Source organism: Pelmatolapia mariae, linkage group LG1 (genome assembly GCF_036321145.2).
Source record: "Pelmatolapia mariae isolate MD_Pm_ZW linkage group LG1, Pm_UMD_F_2, whole genome shotgun sequence".
In the NCBI taxonomy this organism is placed as follows: Eukaryota; Metazoa; Chordata; class Actinopteri; order Cichliformes; family Cichlidae; genus Pelmatolapia; species Pelmatolapia mariae.
Window position 1 is genome coordinate 21,460,646 of NC_086227.1, and position 18,430 is coordinate 21,479,075.

General features: G+C 40.9%; 2 protein-coding genes across 6 annotated transcripts in view; both read right to left on the reverse strand.

The window, feature by feature from the left end:
- Positions 1-258: 258 nt before the first annotated feature.
- On the reverse strand, positions 259-1,853 carry rassf10b (Ras association domain family member 10b). The gene has a single exon (XM_063496339.1). It carries the CDS (start codon positions 1,685-1,687, stop codon positions 356-358), a length of 1,332 nt encoding a protein of 443 aa, XP_063352409.1. The 5' UTR covers positions 1,688-1,853; the 3' UTR covers positions 259-355.
- Positions 1,854-6,991: 5,138 nt separating this feature from the next.
- Positions 6,992-18,430, reverse strand: part of tead1b (TEA domain family member 1b) — a 50,553-nt gene continuing 39,114 nt past the window's right edge. For all 5 annotated transcript variants that reach the window (XM_063475443.1, XM_063475435.1, XM_063475430.1 and 2 more), the window contains 8 exons: positions 17,728-17,859; positions 17,391-17,437; positions 17,225-17,286; positions 16,654-16,778; positions 15,219-15,392; positions 12,633-12,773; positions 12,381-12,533; positions 6,992-9,532 (listed from right to left, as the gene is read on the reverse strand). In XM_063475443.1, the coding sequence (XP_063331513.1) occupies positions 9,419-9,532; positions 12,381-12,533; positions 12,633-12,773; positions 15,219-15,392; positions 16,654-16,778; positions 17,225-17,286; positions 17,391-17,437; positions 17,728-17,859 (948 nt within the window). In that variant the 3' untranslated portion in view covers positions 6,992-9,418. The remainder of the gene's footprint in view (positions 9,533-12,380; positions 12,534-12,632; positions 12,774-15,218; positions 15,393-16,653; positions 16,779-17,224; positions 17,287-17,390; positions 17,438-17,727; positions 17,860-18,430) is intronic.

Here is an 18,430-nt window from a genome sequence, read left to right on the forward strand (position 1 = left end):
GACTTTGTTTTTTCGGTCTGGTGCCCTGCTGACTCTGAGGCGAACATTATGGCAGGGTTTGGAGGAATCTGCTGCTATCCTAACTGCTACTCAAGGCTCCAAAAAACCTTAAACTATTTTTTTAAACATAAAGAAGAAAATCAAATAGAACCATGTTTTGTTTTGTTTATTAAAGTTTTTTTTATTGATTTTTTGCGGCTTTCTTGTTAACAGGAAAAAAAAGATTAAGAAAATGCATTTTAAAAAGCAATACGTGTATGTTGAAAGTGGGGAAAAACATTTATTTGTTTATGTCAGAGTACTTATGACCCCTGAGAATTAGAAACATAGATAAGACAGTTTTCCAAGGAAAATATTAAACTAATGATTCCCACACAGGGAGGCTGTCGGAGTCCTGACTGTGCAGAGAACTTAAGCCAGTGTCTGAATCGTCGTCGTTCACATTGTGAGTTTTTGACAACCCCCTTGCTTGCTCCACCCACCCGTTTTTTCTCTGCAAAGTGCTCATCATCCCCGTCTTAACGTCTGCCCCGTGGCTATATCTCTTCTTAGTGTCTGTCCCCTCCTCCATGCCCAAAGTGTTCACTTTCTCCAGCAAATCCCTTATCTCTCTCTCCCTCTCCCCGCAAATCTGCTCGGTCAGCTCTAAATCGCTCCTAATAGCTTCTAAATCCGCGTTGAGGCGCAGGCCGATGTATAAACTGGCATTTAACTGCGTTTTGATCCTCTCTTCTTCCAAAAGCTGCTCGTTTTCTGGTGATGTTTCCACTTCGGTGCAGGGAAGGAATAGCGAGTCATCCCCAGACTCCAAGTTTTTACGTTGCAGCTCCTCCTTCCTCCGCTGCATCCAGCGGTGGTTCAGCTCATCCTGGATCTCCCCTGTGATCACGTCTATAAGGGTTTCCTGCTCCCACAACTCCTCCTGTAGTCTAACCACCTCCTCACGGTGTCGGAAATACTTTTCAAGCTTGGCCAAAGTGTCAGAGGAACGCAGGTTTTCCACTTCGTGGCTGGAAGCCGCAGCGACATCAACCAAATACGTATTTTGAACGTAATTGGCCCCGTGCCTTTTAATTCTGTCCATGTGCACCTTCGCCTCGCACCTTTCGATCTCTGCGTCCAGCTCTGTAATCCTCTGAATCTGCTGGCGGATTGTATGATCCTGAGAAACCACAGAATGAACCAAAGTTTCCATCTTCTCCGCGCAGGACGCGTCTCTGCGCGCCGCCTTCGATCTCTTTTTATTGATCTTCTCCAACTTTCTAAAAGCTTTCCTGACTATCCGACGCTGTTTCTCAGGTGAGATGGAACTCACGGTACACCGCGCGGTCCCTTTCATAATACAGGGGCTCTGTTTGCTGAGCACCACGCGCGCCTCTGCGCTTCGGGCTCCGTGGCTGTCCAAAGACACTTCGCTCTTCACCAGCACGAACTTGACGTTTCTCTGCTCGTCTCCCCAGGCGACCCAAAGCCGCAAAATCCTAGTTTTGTTTGGCAAAATCCTCTCGCATCCCCTCCATTTCTCCACGATGCAGTAGGACTGTGCTGCGCAAAGCCCTTGTTGGGAGTTTTGGTCTTCAAGAAGCACTTTGATAACATCAGCGCAAGTTGTGCGCTTTGACAAGCCGAGGACGAGCTTTTCCTCTCGGCAGACCCACACTGATATCTTATTCTCCTCCGACTCCATCTCGCATTTCTGCTAAACTCTATCTCTTCTAAACAACAGTAGATTTAAAAATTTAAATCCGCTCGTCGAAAGAAAAGCTCCTCAGTGTCCATACCCGAGTCCAGTGCATGCGCGCTGCGTCCTAGACGCATCTGCAAAGTTGCAGTCGGGACTGGAGGTGTCTCAGTCTGTGTCCACGGAGCGCATAAGTTAAGGAAAACACTTTGCGCGCCGGTATTCCCAGTCCTGACTGCCACTCCTGTGATCACATGACCCCCACCCCCCCCCCCACCATCCCACTTTTTTTGGTGGGATGAGCTCCACCTGGAGCCTCGATGCTTTTAAGAACAACGACCAGCCGTGAATTCTTTGATTTCCTGGAGCAGCTTAGAGGCTCACTGTGTTCTTCTGGTTTCTGTATCCATAATGCATCAAATAGGACATGAGTACCTACATATATAGGAATGAGTACTTTATATGGCCTCATTATAAGATAAGATAAGATAAGATAACCTTTATTAGTCCCACACGTGGGAAATTTGTTTTGTCACAGCAGGAAGTGGACAGTGCAAAAGTTATGAAGGACACTTAGAATAAAATAAAATAAGAATAAATACAGTACACAACTGTACAGAATAGAATAAAAATAGAATACTATATACAGTAGAATAAAATAGAATAAAATATACAATAGGATAAAAATAGAATACAAATGCTATATACAACAGAGTGAAAAATACAACGGTGCCAGAAAGATTATTGCACATTTGTGTTATTGCACATTTGTGGATGTGTGTGTATGATCAGTTAAAGTCTTTGTTGTGGAGTCTGACAGCAGTGGGAAGGAAAGACCTGCGAAATCTCTCCGTCCCACACCGTGAGTGCCGCAGTCTCCCACTGAAGGAGCTGCTCAGTGCTGTCACAGTCTCATGCATGGGGTGGGAGATGTTGTCCAGCAGGGATGACAGCTTAGCCACCATTCTCCTGTCACTCACAACCTCCACTGGGTCCAGAGGGCATCCTAGAACAGAGCTGGCCCTTCGGATCAGCCTGTCCAGTCTCTTCCTGTCCCCAGAAGAGATGCTGCCGCCCCAGCAGACCACACCATAAAAGATGGCTGAGGCCACCACAGAGTCATAGAAGGTCTTCAGGAGTGGGCCCTCCACTCCAAACGACCTGAGTCTCCGCAGCAGGTACAGCCTGCTCTGCCCTTTCCTGTAGAGGGCGTCTGAGTTATGAGTCCAGTCCAGTTTGTTGTTCAGATGAACACCAAGGTACCTGTAGCTGTCCACAGTCTCAATGTCCATACCTTGGATGTTCAGTGGTTGCAGTGGAGGATGTTTGTGCCTGCGGAAGTCTACCACCAGCTCCTTGGTTTTACTGGCATTGATCTGGAGGTAGTTCAGCTGGCACCAGTCCACAAAGTCCTGAGTCAGTCCTCTGTACTCCTTGTCGTCCCCATCAGTGATGAGGCCGACTATAGCAGAGTCATCAGAGAACTTCTGCAGGAAGCACTGGGTGGAGTTGTGGGAGAAGTCTGCAGTGTAGATGGTGAAGAGGAACGGAGCCAGAACCGTTCCCTGTGGGGCCCCCGTACTGCAGACGACCCTGTCCGACACACAGCCCTGAGTCCTCACATACTGTGGTCGGTCGGTGAGGTAGTCCAAAATCCAGGTAGTGAGGTGATGGTCCACTCCAGAGTTCTCCAGCTTGTCCTTCAGAACCGAGGGAAGAATAGTGTTGAAGGCACTGGAGAAATCAAAGAACATGATTCTCACAGTGCTCCCAGCGGTCTCCAGGTGAGCGAGGGAGCGATGTAGGAGGCGAATGACGGCATCATCCGCTCTAATGCCAGGCTGGTAGGCAAACTGAAGTGGATCCAGTGATGAGCTCACAAGGCGCTGAAGCTGAGCCAGGACCAGCCGCTCCAGGGTCTTCATCAGGTGGGATGTCAGAGCCACCGGCCTGTAGCTGTTGAGGTCCTTGGGGCGTGAAGTCTTTGGCACTGGTACAACACAGGAGGTTTTCCAGAGCTGTGGGACTCTTCCCAGCCTCAGGCTCAGGTTGAAGAGGTGCTCCATCACACCACACAGTTGGTCCGCGCAGGACCTGACGACCCTCGAGCTGATGCCATCTGGACCCACTGCCTTCTTGCCATTAATCCTCCTCAGTTCCCTCCTAACCTGGGTGGTTGAGAGAGACAGGCTGGAGCCTTGTGTTGATTGTGTATTGGATGCTGTTGTTGGGGGTGGGGAGGAGTGAGCAGGGTGAATAGAGGAGGTGTGAAGTGTCTGAGGTGTCAGAGGTGGAACAGCAGCAGTGGGGGTGGTTGAGTCTGCAGCCGATGTTGGAGACTGCCTCATGGCTGAATCAAATCTGTTGAAGAAATGATTCAGTTCATTTGCCCACCTCACATCCCTCCCAGGCAGAGAGTTCTGATGTTTGTGGCCCGAGATGGTTCTGAGGCCTCTCCAGACTTCACCAACGTTATTTTGCTGAAGCTGGTTCTCCATCTTCTGCCTGTAGCTATCCTTCCCATTCCTTATCAGTCCCCTCAACTCTCTCTGCACCCTTTTCAACTCCTCTTTGTCTTTGGATTTGAAGGCCCTCCTCTTCTGCTTGAGGACAGCTTTAATTTCCGGGGTAATCCAAGGTTATTACCTGGTTTATAGAAGATACAGGAAAATATCTTAGGATGGATTATATTTTTATCTTATTTTTTAATGACTTTGTATTTCAGATCTGGTTCAATATTAAGGTTATGTTGTTGTTAACGTTTTCTGTAGATCCAGTTAAAACAGCGTTAAAAGACAAAAAATATGAATAAATAAATATTGGAGCTGAAAGAAAATTCCACTAACTGGCTTCAACAGGCTTTGAGGAGTCTAAGGCATCTAATCAATGACCTTGTGCATAATTCATGTATTTTGTGTAACACCTGAAAGAATAAGTTTTACCTGCAGGTTTTCTGAGGGTTTTTTTTTTCTTCAAGGATTAAATTCAGTTTATTTCCTGCTTCTTAAGTGTCAGTACTTTCAATATCTTACTTCTAATTATAGTCATCTTTCATCTGATAGAGCCACATATTACAATTCTGTGAACTGTAAACACTCACATGTCAAACAAATAGGTGAAACAAGAGGAAAAAGGTAGGAAGGCAGACACACAAACGCTCCTTCCTGTAGTTCAGAGCAATGAGCGAACTGTTACCTGCTGCTGATGGATCACACTTTGCATTCAGTGATCTGAATGTTCAGAGTCAGTTTGCCTGTGTTGATATGAGTGAGGGAGCATAGATATGGAACACTTCAGTTGCTTTAGTTGAATTCATAATATTGACCCTGTTAGCTTTTCCTTCGTTATGCTTATTCTTCTGATTCACTGCTTTCAAGTATTAGCCTTGCTCAGTCTTGAACTCAGGGACTTTACAAAGAAAGAGAATAAATGAGTATTCAGCTATTCTGTCAGGAGATCTCTGACAGATGTATTTACCTCTAGCTTTGCTGGTTTGCTAGTGCTCATGTGACAGCGTATGCCTGGTCTTGATGGATTAGGATGTTTGTGTGTTAGTGGGTGGAAATTTTACTTTCCACATTACAATGCAAAGTCATATACATACTTACCAGCATGCAGTCCCCTAAATTAATTCCAGTCCACATATCGGCAAAGATTAGCTTCACATAAAGATAAATTTCACTTGAGTCAAACCCATGAGAACTGATTCATCATGTTATTATTGTACCAATTAAATGGAAACAAAAACATGTGCATCACTCAGGTGACATATTTAAATAGTACAAAAGTGTAAAGCTCCCATGTAGAGGTGCATTACTTTACAGACTTAAACTACTAGTTTTCTTGAGCCTCTCTTAAGGAGCACTAATCTTTATTCAGCTGTTCAGCAGTAGTTGGTCAGTTTCCACGTGTATGATTTATAGCAGCGCCTTATTTGAGGCCCTCCATCTCAGGTGCAACACTCAAAACGTTTTGGTTTGTGTTAGTAATAATATAAAGGCTGGTTACTGAAATAGTGGTTTTCTGACTGTGGGGTTATCACTGCTGGGTACAGAACCACTAAAGGCCAGCCAGGAAACCAGGGGGAAATATGGATGGATGAATAAATATGATTTTTGAAGGGAAAATAAACAAAACGCACTTTACTGATGCAGAAATCTGAATCCTTTTTATTTACATTGTTGTGTGTTGACAGTTTGTGGGGAGTGTAATTGGTTTCTGAAGCTGGTGTGCTGGAAATGGCTTGAAAACCTCTGATTTAAAAGGTTGAGCCAAAAAACAGAAATCTGTAGCACTTTTATTAAATGGTGTCTCCCTCTTGTGGCGAGTCCTGCCATTACAGCGATGCACATTAAATTATGTTCACTCACATGTGAAAGAAGGATAGGTCCAGATTTAAAAAAGAATGAAAGAAAGAAAGAAAGCAAACAAGTGACAGGCTCCATCTACTGTTGATGTGAGGCTTTTGCAGTCAAGGAGTTAAAACAGACTCATCCACACAGCAAAGATTCAAGTGAGAAAAATAAAAGGAAGCAATCTTTTTCAGATTTATTTAACTTCAATATTGCGTACATACAAAGTATCTAGAAAGCTACAAAATATCTACTATTGTCAAGAAGGCATCATAATGTTACGGAGCAAAGACAAGACCATATGCAGAACACAAACAGAGCAGAGCTTCTTTTCTCTCCTTTGCTCCAACACTTTACAGTGATGGATATGAAAAGAGATCACACATCTGTACCAAGAAAAGCCAAGATATAATTTTATACAAAGCACCTTTTTACAAAGGGGGGGCTGAAAAAAAAAAATCTGCACACGAAACCCAAATATGTAAATGACAGTTTACATTTCATGAGCTATATGTCAAGAATCACTTTAAAGCCAGGTACCAGTACCTACTCTTAGCAAAAGCTGATATGCTTGTAGCCGCGATTCCTTGACTTGGCGCGTCCACTTTCCGGGGCAAAGAGTCCACCAGACATTCGTGCCATCAAAGGCGTCAGTCCTGCTGTTTTAGTGTTAAAATGTAAAAATGTACCAGCAGTGCAGCAGTAACATCATTACCATCCCACTGGGCTCGCAATATTACAGATAATGTCATCACAAAACCGGGTACGACTGTATACAAGTACAATAAGAAAACAGGAACATCTAACTGTAATCAATAAATGTGAACAGATACACAAGGTAAACACAAAAGAAAAATAAAGTCCACAGTGTTCACAGAACTGCGGCAAAAATACTGAATCATTTAACTTTATCTGCACCCCCCACCCCCACCCCCACCCCCCAAGACATTGTCTGCAATTATTTAGAGCTTTGTTGATTAAACTACTTTAAGATGATTATAATTTCTGTAAGAAATAGTAAATGTTTTGAGTAATTATGATCCTTACAATGAAAGTATACAGATTTAAACACGTAAAACAATCTTAAGTTTCATTTTTAGAGTCTGTACTGTAGAATTAATATTAAATAAACATTCTTCTTTTTTTTTCTTTTTTTTTTTGTTCTAATGGATAAAAGCTCGTGTCGGTCCCTGCCTTTTCGCCATCACAGCTGTGACATTGTGAAAATCTTGCGTGGCCATGGGAAAGAGGAAACCATAATGCTTCCAAAAAAGCCTCGTTTCAAAAAAAACCAAACAAAAACACTTGAGCCTGCAAGTGTGCACGAAGCAGACAGCTTCAGTGTTTTTCTGTTGACATCCTGCATGCAGTCAGTGGCCGTTCAATATTAGACAAAATCTTTAACCTCAAGCGAAGAAATAGTTGGGTTTGAGAAATCAATTTACAATGTAATAAAAATGAATATCATTTATTTCTTCTCCTTAGTAACCATGTTCCCCTGCTGTCGTTACAGTCCTTTGAAAGGCAATGTGGTGATTTGTTTCACTTGTGTCTTAGTTTTTTTTTCTTCATCTTCTTCTTTTTTTTGGTCTGGCAACATTAAATTTATAATTTCTGTTTGATCTTTTTCTCTTTTTTTGAAGCTGGAAAATCTGAACCAAAGGCACTTCCTTGCTACCATGCAGGACACAACAATAATTGACTGTATCTCTGTATTTTTGGTCTTCTGCGACAGGAAAGGCAGTCAGTCTTTTTATAGTACACTCTTAGAGAAGGAAGGAAAAAGAAAAAAGAAAAGAGAGGCTGATATTTTAGGAACATATTACAGCGTTACAGGAAAAACAACCTGTTTCTGAGCTTAAATTTGCAAACGTAATTGAACGTAAGTGTACTGCCTCTTTAAAAAACAAAAAAACCCAGCAACAACAAAAACTGTATTTGTAGGAGTGTACCAATTTCGAGAACCGTGATTTCTGAGATGTGAAGATGTACCAAATAATACATCTGTAAGTTATTTCTGCCCGTCTCACACAAAACTAATTTTAGACTTAGAAAACAGGGTAAATGCGGGATAATGTTAGAGTATACTCTAAGGCACTGTACACTTAGGCTTTGGCAGATTTGAATTGTGATTTTTTTTTTTGTTGTTGTTGTCATTCATTTATTTTACACAACGCAAACACAATGTAGAGATCACAGTTTTAGTGGCATCTTTTGGAGTTCACATACAGTTTGTACGTGTTTAAGGCTCGGCAATCGGCGTAGGCCACAGAAACATGTGAACATAGTGTGACCATGAAGGCAGCAACACTCTGGCTTGGAGTTATCACGCGGCGATCCCAGAGGGGGTAAGGAGTCTTTTGTGTTGGGAGGGGGCAAAGCCACAGCATGCTGAACGACGCATTGCTGTCTATGATTTTTGTAGTGTCTCGATGGGTTAAACAGTTTTTTAGGTTCTTTTTTTCTTTCTTTTTTTAAAGCGCAGAATTAACAGAATAAACGTAAGCATCACTAAGGCAAGCACAGGAAGGGAAACAAAGTGCTTTCGGACCAGATACGAGTCCGATTAGAGTCATTTTAGCAGGACTCTCACCTATTTAAAAAAAAAAAAAAAAAAAATTCTCCTGCCCATTGTCAGAGAAAAGATTTGTTTGCAGCGCTGAAATGCTTAGCAGGCGGTGAGACTTCCTACATTTACGGAGCGGATGCAGGCAAACTGTAGTGTTTTCACAGTGCATTCATTCTGGTGTCTAAAACTTGGGAGTGCTTCAACAGGGATAAATATTACCGAAAGCTCAGTTGTTGGCGTTCTTATGTAGTAATTTCGCAACATTTGCAACCACCTGCTTTCGGCCACTGCACGTATAGTGTTGTTCTGTTTCTTTGGAAAGTTTAACAGCGGTGTGTGTTTTCGTGTCTGTGTATCTACAGTATGTATGCTCACAAATCATGAAGTACAGACATACAAAACAGCCTCAGACATATTACACAGAGCGCAACCAGGCCGCTGATAGAAAAACAAAAAAAGGCCCGTGTCCTTTTGTCTTTTTTTTTTTTTTCCTTAGTCTACATTAACAAAGCAGAAAAAAACGACACACACATTTTCATTTACCAAACACATCCAGGAAACTCTTTAAGGATGGCCACATTTATACCCGACAGAGACCAACATATTTAAAATTCCCATATTCAAACATTAAAACAACTGTACCGCAATTCACAGCTGCAGTCAAATAACAAACACTTATATTAAAACAGATTTATAACAACGACTCCACCCGATACCTTGACCAAAGAGCGTTGTAGGTATGACTTTCGTGTAGAGGCACTGCCACTTTTGTTTTGAGGTTGGTAAGTCTATGAAAAGGAGGAGCTCCAAGCAGATTCATTCCTTCACCAGTCTGTAGATGTGATGCTGCGCGCCGTGCTCACTGTTCGAAACTTCAAACACGCATGCCATACATAGCAACGTCTCCTGGGTGTCCCTGTTTGTCACCACCTGCAAGAGAGAGCACTTACTTTAGAGGAGAGAAGCGCTGCACAGCAGGAAATAAACAGAGAAATGGATGCAGCAAAGGATGGTTACCGAGTTTGAAGACGTGGACGGAAAACTGAGCAAAAAGACGGACGCATGCATTGTTAGAGTTCTGAAGCTGTGTGTGTACCAGTTTAAAATTGGCCAGGAGAGCCACATTTTTTACTCTTTTATTTACAGGTTTTAAGTGCAATTTAGACTCTCTACCGAGGGGATATGTTTTATATATACAACTTGTTAACTACTGTGCACCACACAGTGAGTGGAATGTGCATCTATTCATTTGGAGCTGCAGAAAATGTATATATACTTTTATCCTTGACTAATCCGCTGCTAAGTCTCGTTCAGAGTGCTGGAATTGCAGCTACTCAAGAAGACAACACACACCAAGAATACCTGTTCAATCAATAAAGTTCATTTCACTTTAATCTCCTGACAAACTAAAGTGATTTCCACGTCTCCTGTTTGTTAGGCTGTGGGAAAGTGAGTTGTGTTTTGTAACCTTTCGTGTTTAATTTTATCCAGTTTGAAGTTTCAGAGCTCTAATGTGAAGCTGTCACCTTATAAATAAACAGCATCACTGAGAGCGCACACTCAGCAACAAAAATAATCAACTCGAATTAAAACGTTTATTCTAATGCTCTCTATGCTAAATCCCAAGATGAATGATTTTAGCAGTATTCATTTTTTTTGTCTCATTGGCAGCTGTGCTGGATTTTACTGTTATTTATAGATTTTTATCGCCATTTTATCAGGATCATCATCTGTTAATGTCTCACTGTGACTCATAGGAATCATTTTGGGTTGAAAAGTCATATGATGCATGGAACCAACTTCATCTCCGATTATAGTTTTAGGTTTTGTCAAGCCAAGGAATGCAAAGAAAGCCTTCAAAGTATCCATTGGATAATTACTGCAGTGATTAATATGTTTCAGCTGGGAGCAGATTATTTAAGTCTGATGCAGTGAACAGCTTCTCACTTCTTAAACAATCATACTGGAAAAGATATTAAGTGATCAGCAAAAAGATATTACTGCCTTTCAGAAGGGTCGAATGATTGCTGGAGATTGCTGTTACTTCTTAAATTTAGTATAATCACGATTAAAACCTGGAAGGACAACAGTGGGGAACAATCATCTCTGAGGAGGAAATGTGGCTGGAAAAAAATATCTTGAATGATCGTGATCAGAGATCATTTACATGTTTGGTGAGATCAAATGATTAAAAAAAATATATAAATCAACAGTAGAATTCACAGCTTTGTTTAAAACCACTTCCCAGTTGGAAAGGTCACATTCCAAGATAACAATAACATCGGGCTCAAATTGTGAACAAAGTGGTTCAGGGAACATTAGACATGATTTTCACACATGGATCGGACCGCCACAGAGCCCAGACCTCGACCCCGTTGAGAATCTTTGTGCACATACTGGGAGGAGACTTTTCACAGAGAACCAATTCTCCCGTCATCAATACAAGACCTGGAAGAATTAATGCAACTCTGCATGGAAATAAATGGCGTGACACTACATAGGCTTTGCATAAGGAGGTAAATGTGTCGAATCACCAAACCTACAGGTGGTCCAATCAAATATAGAGAGAGTGATTTCAGAGCATCCTCGCCTTTATCATCAAGAAGAAGAAGCAGAAGAAGAAGCAGAAGAAAAAGCAGAAGAAGAAATCAGAAAAAGCTTCTGTTTAAAAAAAAGACTTTTTTGGTAACAGCAGAGTTGAAAAATTATGACAGAAATTGACTAACAAGTAATGTTTCATGATGTCTCTCTCACGTTTTTCCATTTCCATCTTACTGTATAGAAAACTGTGTACAACTGGTGTTGAAATGTAGGGAACTTTGGATGCCTCAGCACATACGCTACAAGCTTTAAATACCAGCTTATGAAAGGGAATTCATTTATGCACGTCTTTTGTGCACAGGCATACTTTATACATTAAACTCTTGGACCTTGATTCCTGATATCAACTAATATTTGAATATAAACATGTTATTTAAGGGGGAACAATGTGCACAGTATCTAGTAGCATAAATTGAAACATCAAGGAGGAATGTTTCAGTAAAACCTTAGCATAGTGTTGAGCCATCCCTCGTTCTGCACAGGCCAAAATGGAACAAGAAACCAACAAACCCTATGTCTTAGGGAGAAATACACAAAATTTGCTGCAGCTACCATTTTCCCTCTATTAGGGTTACTTTGTATTCATACTGGGCACAATGGAAAAATCTGAAAAATGAAAACACAACATTAGGATTCAGCAAGAAGCAGAAGAGGAAAATGTGCTTAGAAAATTATAATATCAATCTATGAAACATTTTCGGATCCTTCTTCCAGTCTTGTGCTACTTATACATCTTAAAAGAACTGCCACGCTTTTAAAAATAATCATGTATTAAGTCTAACATGACTCATGAGTTTATTTAATGATTAACACACTATTAAGATGGTTTTTTTGGGGAGGGGGGCTGCTTGCACACCCCCTGGCCTGGGTGCTTTCTCTGCAGTGGTGAATGACACTTTAAGACCCCATGTGATGCCAATAACAGGGTTTCCTGCCCTCTCTTATCCTCCCTTTCCCCTGCAGATAATGAGGGTCCTCACACTGTGTTTCATCCCCTGTGGAATGAGAGGAATGTGAATCCAGGCAGAAGAACACATCTCAAGGCCCAGTGAAGTCCCCCCACCGCCCCCACTCAGATTTTTTTAAAGCCAGCTGGAGCCACCAGCACATCCTGACAGCAAAGAGAAAAACACTCCCAGAGAGGGACGTCGCCCACTCAGGTCAGTGAGGTGATTACCAATAAGATAGTGAAGTTCTCCAGCACACTGTTCATCATATACTTCTCCGGCAGATGTTTTAGCTTATGGATGAAGTTGATCATGTATTCACACATGGGGGATCGACTTATCCGGTAGACAAAACGTCCATTTTCAAAGCGTGCATATTCAGTCTGAGGGGAAAGAAGAACAAGCAGCGCACATAAGAAATGTAAAACACACAAACCCCAGGAGGTACAGTAAAAAATCCTGCTTCTCATTTTAGTTCATACCTCGACTTTCTCCACAACCTGCTTGCCAAAGGAGCAAACTTTTGTCGAACATGTGATGGTCATGTTCTCTGGACTCTCATACTGACTGGTGACGCCATAGAAAGATCCGGTATCATCTTGAATGTTGCAGTTTAAGTCAGCCTGAGGCAAAGAAAAACAACCAAAACACTGAGCGTCAGAGAACATTTTCATTTTGTTACAATGTCCTTTTGTACAAGTCGTTTAAAAGGAAGGAGATGAACAGTTTTAAATGAGTTTTCTACTGAAACGAAAGGCTTGGAAGAATACTTGTACTGACAAAGTCCAAAAGGTTGCTTTTTCATAAGATCAAAAAAATCCTCATAGAAAAATAAGGCTGAGAAGCAACGTTTATTTGGGTGTTTTACATCGCAAGTTTTGATCGAAGGCAACAGTATTTGTGCCCCGATCAAAGTCAATAGGGAAAAAGAACAAACATTAAAATATTTAATGCATCCAAACCCTTAAAGAATTGTGCCATTTAATGACATTTTAATACCAAAATGGAAAGTTTAGGAGTTTAAAAATACTGGATCTCTAAATGCTATCAAAATTAAAATAAAACACACCTATATAAGATTTTAAAAACATTTTTAAAGAATTAAAAGCCAAGATGGTGCATATGAAATTGTAAAATGCCACTTTAAAGATGACCATGTTTCCAAGTAATCTTAAAGCCAGTTTTGGCGTTTCTGTGAAATTATTAACTGTATTAGAGATGTGGTTCAAGGACTTATGTGAGCATACCAAACGCATACCAATTCTAAATAGGTTACCATTTAGAAGTAAAGATAATAAAGTACGTGTTTGGAGCGCTTCAGTGACAAAATAAAGAGCGCTGTACTCCAGGACGACATGGACATAAGAAATGGAAGAACTATTCAGAGGTGAATAAAATAAAAACTACTTGTATCACTGGGAAAATTAAATTAAAATAATAACAACAATAAAAAAAATATAATAATACATTTTAAATATGTTAAGTTATCTGGATTTAAACTATAACTGCTCTTCTTAAGCAGTAAAAAAGTGGATTACAATTCAATAATTACTTTTTTTTTTTTTCCCCCCATACACCACTTCCAGGAGTTAGAGAGAAGCAGAAACCTCTTCATGTTTTTCTCTATTGTGCATTCTCAACATGCACATTCAATCGACTGCCCGGAAACCAGAATGTCTCATTTTGTTAAGTACCTCGTCTTTTCTTCTTCCCTCTTACCCAGACTGCACACACAAGAAACATTTCCAACATTTGTGCTTTTAGCTCCATTTTTGGTCTCTACCAACTGCTGAGAGAAGTATTTAGCTTTTTTGTTACAAGACGATTGAATATGTTAGCCAGCTGCTGATAAATATCTCATACGAGATACGGATGAATTTTATCCATAGGTTTATCTTTACATCCATCCATTTCCTTATGCTTTTCCAATTCAGGGTCTTTGGGGAGACCGTACATGGTGCCAATTTAGATTAACTAATTAACGCAACATGCATGTCTTTGGACTGTGGGGAGAAGCCGGATTACCCGGAGAGAACATGCACACTCTACACAGCTGGCCAATGGATTCAAACTCAGGACCTTCGTGCTGTGAGGCAACAGTGCTACCCAAACGGCACCACCACGCCACTCTGTATTTGACACTTGAATAAAAACATCTCTTTAACCGTTACTAGAAATATTATGATGGTGTTCAGATATTAATTCAAACATTTTGACATCATTTTATACTGTAAGATGTGCACAGTCGGTCATGTAGCTTTCTGAAACGGCAGACATCTGTCTGATCAGGGCTGCTGAGCCCAGCCGTGCACATCGCATAAAAAATGAGAAGATCCCGGCCACATCTGAATAAGCATGTTAATGTGCCCATATTGGAAGAAAGATTCTAAAGAGGATTAAATGAAGTTACGTTAAAAGACTGATTTACAAGGTTGAGCGGGTCTGCTCCTGGAGGGCAGCCTCTCTGTGCCCTGAACATCCTGTTCATTACGGACACAAAAAGGGGAGACATCCTCCTACAACATTCTCCTCCTTCATTAAGCAAAGCAGTTATACATTCATTATTGTGCAGATTCTGCCTTTCATTTGAAATTTAAATTTGTCGGTCACTTCAAAAGGAATTTGAGGGGACTTGGTCCAAGTGCATACGGCCCTACTTTGTTTGCTGCCGCTAGTTAGCATTTTGCATCAGGGAGGAAATGCATGCAATGTTTAAACAGCCATTAGGAGTGCAACCAGGTCACTCCATTGTTTGGAGATATTACACTGAATTAGTGGGTGCTTTGATCAAAAGCTCTCCTGCTATGCAAGTCCAAATATAGCAGAGTGCATTCTGCAAACATTGAGAGCAATCTTCTCTGTGTAGACTGATTACACCCAATCACTAAGCACGAAGCAGAACGCACTGTTACTAAACAGGATTGTTTGATCAAATTTTTCACAATGCGCAAAAGGTTACAGTGAAATTAATACTCATGTATGGAGAGCCTAATCAAGCTGCAACAAAGCATTTTTTTTTTTATCAGACACTCATCTTCTCATCAGCATTGCTTATAAATTACACTCACCCAGAATTTTATAAGGAAGAAGGAATTCTGGGGGCCTTTTGCGTACAGCTCCTTCAGTCCGCCTTTCTTTTCTGGAAATTTATCGTAGATCTGACGAATGTCCACCGACTCCAGCAGGGCGTCACTGTAGGAATGATTCGTCTGCCCGATGTGCACAAACAGGTGTTTGTTGTACTGAAAGAGTGAAATGAAAAATGATTACAGATGGAAACTTGTATTAAAAAATAAAAAAGATGAAACTATTTAAAGTCGGATTCTTTTGTTTTGCAGCGTGAACTCAATAATAGCATGCATAAAAACACATGCAAAAGGAGCGCGTATCAATATTCACAAAGTCATCAGCACAGAAAAGTTTACTGAAGCAAAATAAGCCAGATCTTATGTGACAGTCCTGAAGTAATCACTGCAATAAGCAAGTGGTAGCCAGGATTAGACTGATAATGCACTGGGATGAGAAACAACCCTCTGCAACATCGCTTTTTTATTAGTCACTCGGAATAGTTTTGAGCAACTTTCCTGTTTTATGATATACAAATTAGGTAATAACATTTATGTTTCACTAACCCTCAAAATGAACTGATCCCCTCATTTGTATTAAACAAAGCTGCTTCAGCCACAGGCTACAAGCTCAAATTATGATTGCGCAACTGTGCAAAACGATGTATTTTCTAAACAAAAACATTTTTTGTAGACAATCTTACCACCTTTCCTCACATGAAAATCTAAAAATGTTTCTACCTCAGCCAAGTTAAAATGATAATATAAAACAAAAGTGCTTTGGTCATTTTTTCCCTATTTGATTTGGTCCATTTTTTAAACTTTTAAATGAAAATATCTGAATTTGGTTTGACAATGTGAATAATAATTAGAGCCGGTTAAACCTCAAACCAATGATGGAGAGCCAAAAGTAGATGAAAGAGGAGCAGCGAATCACAGAAAAAACATTTTGTTTTCAAAGGTTTGTTGCCCTCTTTGTGACCGTCTGAAACTCTGCTGCACTTCAGTGTAAAAGCTCACAGAACGGCGTCTCCGGCACACAGCCCCGAGTGCAAATGCAATATTTTTAAGCCTCAAGTTGTATTTAAGATTAAAGGCTGTTCCTATGTTATCAATGTAAAAGACTGTTCACTAAAATGAAAAACAAACACAATGTTAAAGAAATCAAAACATACAAGTCTTGTCTCTCTCTCTCTCTTTTTTTTTTTTTTAAAGGAACTGATTAATATGCATTCATTCATTATTTCTGCAGGTCTCCGTGCCTTGCATCAAGCCAGCCTTTTGCCCCTCTCAGCTTGTTTTGGCCTCTTCTCAGCTGACTCTCTGCCTGGGAAAATGTCCCAGTGTATTCATAGAGGAAAGGACTGGGTGATAAGAGGTGGGAATGAACACCAAGAGATAGTGAAATTTCATGCTTTGGTATAATGCTTTCACTCACAGAGTCTGGGTCTCTCTGCTGCTCTAGGAAGGCAGAGAACTCCACCAGTCTGAGTTTAGATGTACCGATGGAACGGCCCTGCCATGCTGGCGCCGTGGGTGCTGGAGCTGCTGTGGGCTCGAAACCTGCAGAAACACCAGAACAACAAAATATTCATCTGTTCTGCTGGTTGTTTTTCCAGCAGAGCATTTGCATGTTCATTCTGAAACACTAGTTCACATTAACCTCGTTTCATCAGGTTTGTTTATTAAATTCATTTTCTTGTGTCATATCTTAGTGCAGATTCACAGAAATCTGACATGCTTGATTTGAAAGGAAATGCATGCTCTATAATATTTCATTCATCTCTAAGGAGACATCTCCCAATTTAAATTTTTTATAGACAAAAAAATGGTGAATTCAAAAGATATTGCAAAATATTTCAAAACAGAAGTAATGACAGTGCACCACAGATATTACATTTTTATTGGATTAAGAAATTAGGGTCGAGATATCTGAAAAGACATTTGAAAAACAAGTTACAAAGTTCATCTTTGAATGTTGCATGTTTTATAATTAGGTAAAGTCTCACTTGAAATTGCTGTCGTGACTGCTGGCTGGATGGGATAGGGTTGCTGGGTGAAAGGCTTAATACTGGAACAAAAAAACAACAGTCATTAGGCAAAAAACGGTTTCATTTTTGTTTAAAGAGAATTTATTTATTTCCTGAAAAAGTTGGTTCAAGGTTTAAAACTTACTCTTGTGATGATCCTGGCTGACCAGCCGAAATCATACCCTGCCATAACTACAGAATTAGATGTATAAATAGACAAGAAAGAACAAGCAACAAAGAACATCCAATTGTGAGCAGCTGTTAGTGACAAGATCAGAATGGCTCTTAGCTCCATGTTCAGTGTATGTAGTTATCTTGACTACCACTCCTTTTGATCATGTGCTTATCTGATAGGGGCAGTTGTGCAAAGCTGTGGTGTGTAATGTGATTTGGCCTGGGTTTTTGGTGTGGTTGGCCCTATCGCTGCCCTGGGTGAAGCTGGACAGGATGGATCAATAGCGGGGTGCCGGCAAGGCTCTTACCCCTGCTCCAGGGAAGGCTGGGCGAGGGATGCCTGGCAGGCCGAGCTTGTTGTGAATAGCCGTGGCAGAGACGATCTGAGCCGAGGACATGGAGGCCATGCTCTGGAGGGCTTTGTCCTTCACGGCTTGGTCCTTTAACAGCAGTCACAAAAGGCTTAGCACTCGCACAGAAGGGAGAGGAGGGGCGTGTTGCAGAGGTAGCACAAACGAGACTCTAAACAACACACTGAAAGCACCGCTGACCTCTCTCACAACAGCGAAAAGCAAGCAGGTTAAAAGAAGCAGCACTGGCATTTCTATGCTACGTGCAGGCTTTATTTTATTATTTTTTTAAAGGTATGTGCTGACTGAATTCCAATATACCGTAGCTAGCAGTGGTATGCACTTAAATGAAAGTTTGCCTGTTGACTAATCTCGTTTTTTAAAAACTCATTCAGCCTTTCCATCAAGGCTGCATTTGTGTGCATGTCAAAACACATCACGTCTAAACACAAAGAATTTCTCAACTAAAACTGAAGGACGCAAATCCCACTTGGTTAATAGTTTTTTTTTGTTGTTGTTTGTTGTTGTTTTTTTCACAACTCTAGTCAGTTCCTTTTGTTTAATCTTTGGAAAAGAGGTTTTTGAAATTATAAGGATTTAATGTGAAATACAGTGAAAGCCTGAAGAAGTGCGCTACATACTTTCCGCTGCTTTGGCCGAA

Coding starts and splice junctions, on each gene's coding strand:
- rassf10b (XM_063496339.1), bottom strand. CDS start 1,687: ATGGAGTCGGAGGAGAATAAGATATCAGTGTGGGTCTGCCGAGAGGAA.